A 5,028-nucleotide genomic window follows, 5' to 3' on the forward strand; every position below is an offset into this window, starting at 1 on the left:
TGAGGAGAAGAGAAAGAGAAGAAAAGAAAAGGAAGAAGAATGGAGCATGCAGTGCAGATGGTTGGATGGATGGATCCACAGCTAGCTAGGGCTGAAATTCACCAGATCCAATGCAGTGCAGGTAGCCATCCCTGTCCTCCTCATAATTAGTGCCTCACCTACCAATAATACTCCTCCACCACACACACCCCTCTCCTCTTCTTCTTCCTACTCATCAATCGATCTCCATTGGAGTAGTAGCTTTAGCTTGTTTTTGTCTCCCTCTCTCCTCTTGCTCTCCATTCCATGGGGGAGAGGAGGAAGGAGGAAGGAGAAAGGAGGAGTCTTTGTTGTGCGGCGAGGAGGAAGGGGGGTGCCGGGTGCTAGAAAGATGGGTTCTTGGATGGCGAGGTCAGAAGGCGGCGGCGGAGGAGGAGGAGGGGAGGTGCCTGCAGGTGGCGGCGATGGCGTCGTCGTCGGAGGCCGGGAGGAGGGCGGCGCGGCAGAGCGGGCAGGTGGCCTGGCCCTTGTCGACCCACTTGTCGATGCACGCCTTGTGGAACGCGTGCGCGCAGTTGCCGAGCTCCCGGACGCGGTGGCGCGCCTCCAGCGCGCCGAGGCACACGGCGCACGACGCCGCCGCCGCGCCGGCGCTGCCGCGGCGGCACCTGAGGTCGGCGTACCGGACGGCGGGGAGCCGCGCCTTGATGGCGGCCGGCTCCGGCGCGGCCTGGAAGGCCCAGACCAGCTCGGACGGCACCGCCATCGCCGCCGCCGCCGCCGGCGGCGCGTAGCCGCCGTACGCCGCCGGGTGCTCGTCCGCCGTCGGCGGCGCCGCGAGGCCGACCGCCGACGCGCCGAGCAGGAAGGCGTGGCGCAGCAGGTCGAGCAGCTGCAGCACCAGCACCAGCGGCTGCGGCAGGATCACGCAGTAGCACACCGACGGGAACCCCATCGCCGTCGTCCTCCTCCCCCTAGTGAGAGAACCAAACCAAACCAAAGGAGGAATCTTTAGAGAGAGAGAGAGAGAGGAGAGAGAGAGATGTGAGCGTGTGAGAGGGTGAGGGTGAATGCATATATATATCTATATATATATAGGAGGTTGGAGGACCTGGTTGCTTGGGGCTGCATCGTTCCGCCGCAGTTGTAACCGCTTATAAGTAAAAGTTTAAATTTTAAAATTTGCTTTTAAATTTGATTTTGTGATTTTTTTCATCTTATTTTATTTTACACATTTCGCTTCAAGTCGTTATGGACACATATATAAAAATTTTACCTATAAATTATTTTTCGTTTGCACAAACGCGTTTTCGCTTATTCCTTAGAAAGAAAACGATGGGAGCCCTGATTACAACAGGGAGGCTAATAAGCTAAACCTAAGCTAACAAGACTAACAAATACTATCAAGAGGATGAAATGAAATGAATGAATGAACAATAGTAATCAATGTCACATGAGACGCCCTATGTGCACGGTTGCATGATTTGTAGACCTTGTCTACCCCGTGACAGTGAGTGCTGATGCATGTACATCGAATCGCCCGCGAGTACACGTTCGTGTGTGCGTCTGCCGTGTAATCGAAAAATAATACATATTTCTAAAGGGGTTTTATTTGTAGTGTAATTGAAAAATAATACATGTTTCTGAATGAATTTTATTTGTAAATATGCTGTTTGGATTATTTTCATTGCAATAATTAATTACCTAGAATTCAGTTATGAATGCAGTATTTTTCATATAAATAAAACTCCCCCGGTATAGTTTGTGGTATTATACGATTTTGATAATTATAAGTAATCATCTTGAGTTAACCTTTTTTACTATATATCTAATTCCCACGACTAAAGCTATATTGGAAAATTAACACATCGATACTGCATCTCTGCCTTTTCACTTCTGCTCATTGTTATAAGCCAAAATTGATTTTTTTTCTCCCTTAAATTTATAGTTGATTTTAGAGTTATTTTATCATAGTTTGTTTTCCAGCCTTAACTTTTATATCGTTAACAATATATATATATATATATATTATTTTTATTTGTAAATATACAATTTGGAACGATGCCTTAACCATGTTCAACCAAACACATGGGTTATAGTATTACCCAAAACTCTTGCGGTTGGTGTGGTTGGAGGAATTAATGTTAGTTCAGCCGGGGTGCGTGTAGCATTTTGGGATTTGTTATGGATGGGCGCACGTACACAAACACATGTGCTGTCTCGAGCTAGCTAACCTCGATCTTGGCTTGACTACCGCTGATGATGATGGTGTTGTCACATGATTAGCCAGCTGCAAAATGCATGCCAAAATGCTTCAAAAATTGGTATCAACCCAGCGATCGATCTGGCCATCCATCTGGATATGTTAGCCACGTATATGCACAGATGCACTGCACTGGTTCATTGCATTTGAATTTCACTGGAACCATCTTACAATATAATGGCAAAATGAAAATGAGATAGCCTTCTAGCTTCGTCGATCACCTCGATCCACGTTCGCCTTACCGACAAATACAAAACATATGGTTTCGACTTGGGTGATCCATGTTCAAATTACCGACCTTTCTTTTTAATTATTTGACACTGAATTATCTTTGGTGGTTTAATTTTTTTTCTTTCCTTTTCTTTTCTTTCTAGGAGGTAGCAAGGGAAGTAGTGAAGTGAGTAGGGAGGGGTTGGGCTTGGGGTGATTAGATGGTGGGCAAGCCATGTGTGCGGTAGGGCCCCCTCTCACCTCACAAAGGCATATGCATATGCATCTCATGCGTGTATGGGGATGGCCCACAATTAGTGGGAGAGAGAATGGGAGAAAATGGATGCCTAAAATTTGGATGTTTGAACAAGGGGGCTTTGGGTGGAGGGTGGCTTTGAGGGCATTGGCTTCAAATAGGTGACAGAGCATGTGCACCTTTCTTTTCTTTGTGTGTGTGTGTGTGATGCATGGGCAACTTACAAGTTTTGGTGGGTTGGGAATAATTAGGAGTGGTGCCTCTCCAATGGAGAGATCTCATCTTGACTAGTTTGGTTCGGGTTATGATGACAGCTCTTGGTTTTTCGTGTGCTAATTTGATCTTTTTATAACACCTATTTAGGCCGTGTTCGGTAAGGGAGAGGGTAAGTTAACTTACCCGGTATGGAAAACAAAGTAATAGACTAGTACATGATTAATTAATTATTAATTATTAAAAAAATATAAAATAGATTAATATGATTTTTTTAAACAATTTTTTTTGCAAAAAAACACCATTTAGTAGTTCAGGAAGCGTGCACGTGGAAAAGATGGAGCTAAGTTATCTAACCCTGGCTGGCGAACGTGGCCTTAGTTACTTTGGTACATTTTAGTTCTAGGAATGTAATAGATATTGTCACCTAGATAACTCTCCTAAGCACTACATTGTTAAAATAAAATATTCATTTCTTTTTGGAGAAGTGCTCTCCAAAAAGAGAAGATAGAAGAAGGGGCAGCAAACCTCAACTAATCAAACAAACCACCACACAATCTCAACCATAACCATCATCTAAACCAGGCCAAAGATCCAAATAATTAAAGCTACTTGCATATGTTTGCAATTGTTAACTAACAAATTAAGCTAGTACATGCCCTTATCGTCCTCATTCAACCGATCCTTAAGTGGGGCGATTAATCATGCTCTCTATGTCCTCTGTGTGTATGTGTGCATGCATGCGAGATACGATGAGCACCGGCCCAAAGACGGCCAAAATCCTCCTTGACTTAAACAAATCGATGATGATGATTATGATGAGTAATGCCCAGTTGCCCATCAACCATAGATGGATAGCTACCTGCCTTGCCTGCCATGACCAAGAAATACTATAATTCATTAGAAAAGGTGTCATATGTGTATGGATGGTAAGCCAATGCTTTGTAGCATGGATCATATTTGTTAAATCAATAAAATTGTCCTAGTTATATATGTTCTCTATTTTTTCGTGGTTCCACTATCTTTGTCTATCAGATCGAGTATAGACGGGTAAATCAAGTGTGTAGAAGTTATTGATAAGACATTCAAGGCATCAACCTAGGTTTTGGGTGCATTTTTTCTCAAAAGTCGTAAAATAGGGGTGTTTTTTTACATTTTCTTATTTTAATTTAGGGCTATCTTAAACTTCTTTAAGATCTAAATATCTTTGACCAAACAAAAACTGAACATAAGTATCTCTCAAATTAGAGGTTCGCCTGCAAAACAACGTCCGATTCCGGCTTCGCCCCTACACATCCAGTTGTCTAATACTCCAACACACACAAACACAAAAAAAAAACTCCATTGCTCTCTCTTCATAATTGGTGTGAGTTCTCACTTTGACACACATATATATATATAGTGTTTTTCACCTTGTCATAAGGCAGACTCAGTGGAGTGTCCCTGTTTAACCTTGTACCCCTGCCTCACAAAAGCAGAGCAGAAAGCACTTCACACACTGAGCAAGCACCACTACCCTACTCCCCTTGATTACTAGTGGTTTAATTATTCTCATGCTTAATTAAACACTGTTTTTAGGACAAAAAGGAGAGGTGCTTATAGTTCCTCTACCGGTTGATTGATTGAAATAATGCCAATGCCACTCTAGAAGAAATAATCATGTTAAATAACAATAACATTTTGTCAATCTTGTGGGGCCCACACGGATGGGGCCCACCAAAGGTTAGAATTCATCCTCCCCAATTCCCCCCCCCCCCATCCTGCTCCCTTGAGTAGCAATTGATCAAGCCAATTCTTATAAGAATAATAATACCAAAATGCCAATATGTACAATAATCATGTTCAGCTGTCTTCTTTTTTTTTTCCTTCTAGACTCTTCCATGCGTGGCAATGGAACTTTATTAAAAATATCATTAGCATATTATTGAAGTGGATCTAATAAAAATAGTTTGATATGCATAACTCAGTTATTTTTTCTTTTAAAAAATATGAGGGAGTTAGTGGTGGGGTAAGTGATAGATTCATCACCACCGTCCACCATCACTAATCCTCTTAATTTATGGAGTATAGACAATACCATATTCGGTTAATACCTACGTCTAAACTT

The 5,028-nt window shown here is 42.9% G+C and overlaps 1 protein-coding gene across 1 annotated transcript; it reads right to left on the bottom strand.

Annotated features, from left to right (window-relative positions):
- LOC107304776 (brassinosteroid-responsive RING protein 1-like) lies at positions 1-1,127 on the bottom strand. The gene has a single exon (XM_040527009.1). It carries the CDS (start codon positions 932-934, stop codon positions 392-394), a length of 543 nt encoding a protein of 180 aa, XP_040382943.1. The 5' UTR covers positions 935-1,127; the 3' UTR covers positions 1-391.
- Positions 1,128-5,028: the final 3,901 nt, after the last annotated feature.

This window comes from Oryza brachyantha, chromosome 8 (genome assembly GCF_000231095.2).
Source record: "Oryza brachyantha chromosome 8, ObraRS2, whole genome shotgun sequence".
In the NCBI taxonomy this organism is placed as follows: domain Eukaryota; kingdom Viridiplantae; phylum Streptophyta; class Magnoliopsida; order Poales; family Poaceae; genus Oryza; species Oryza brachyantha.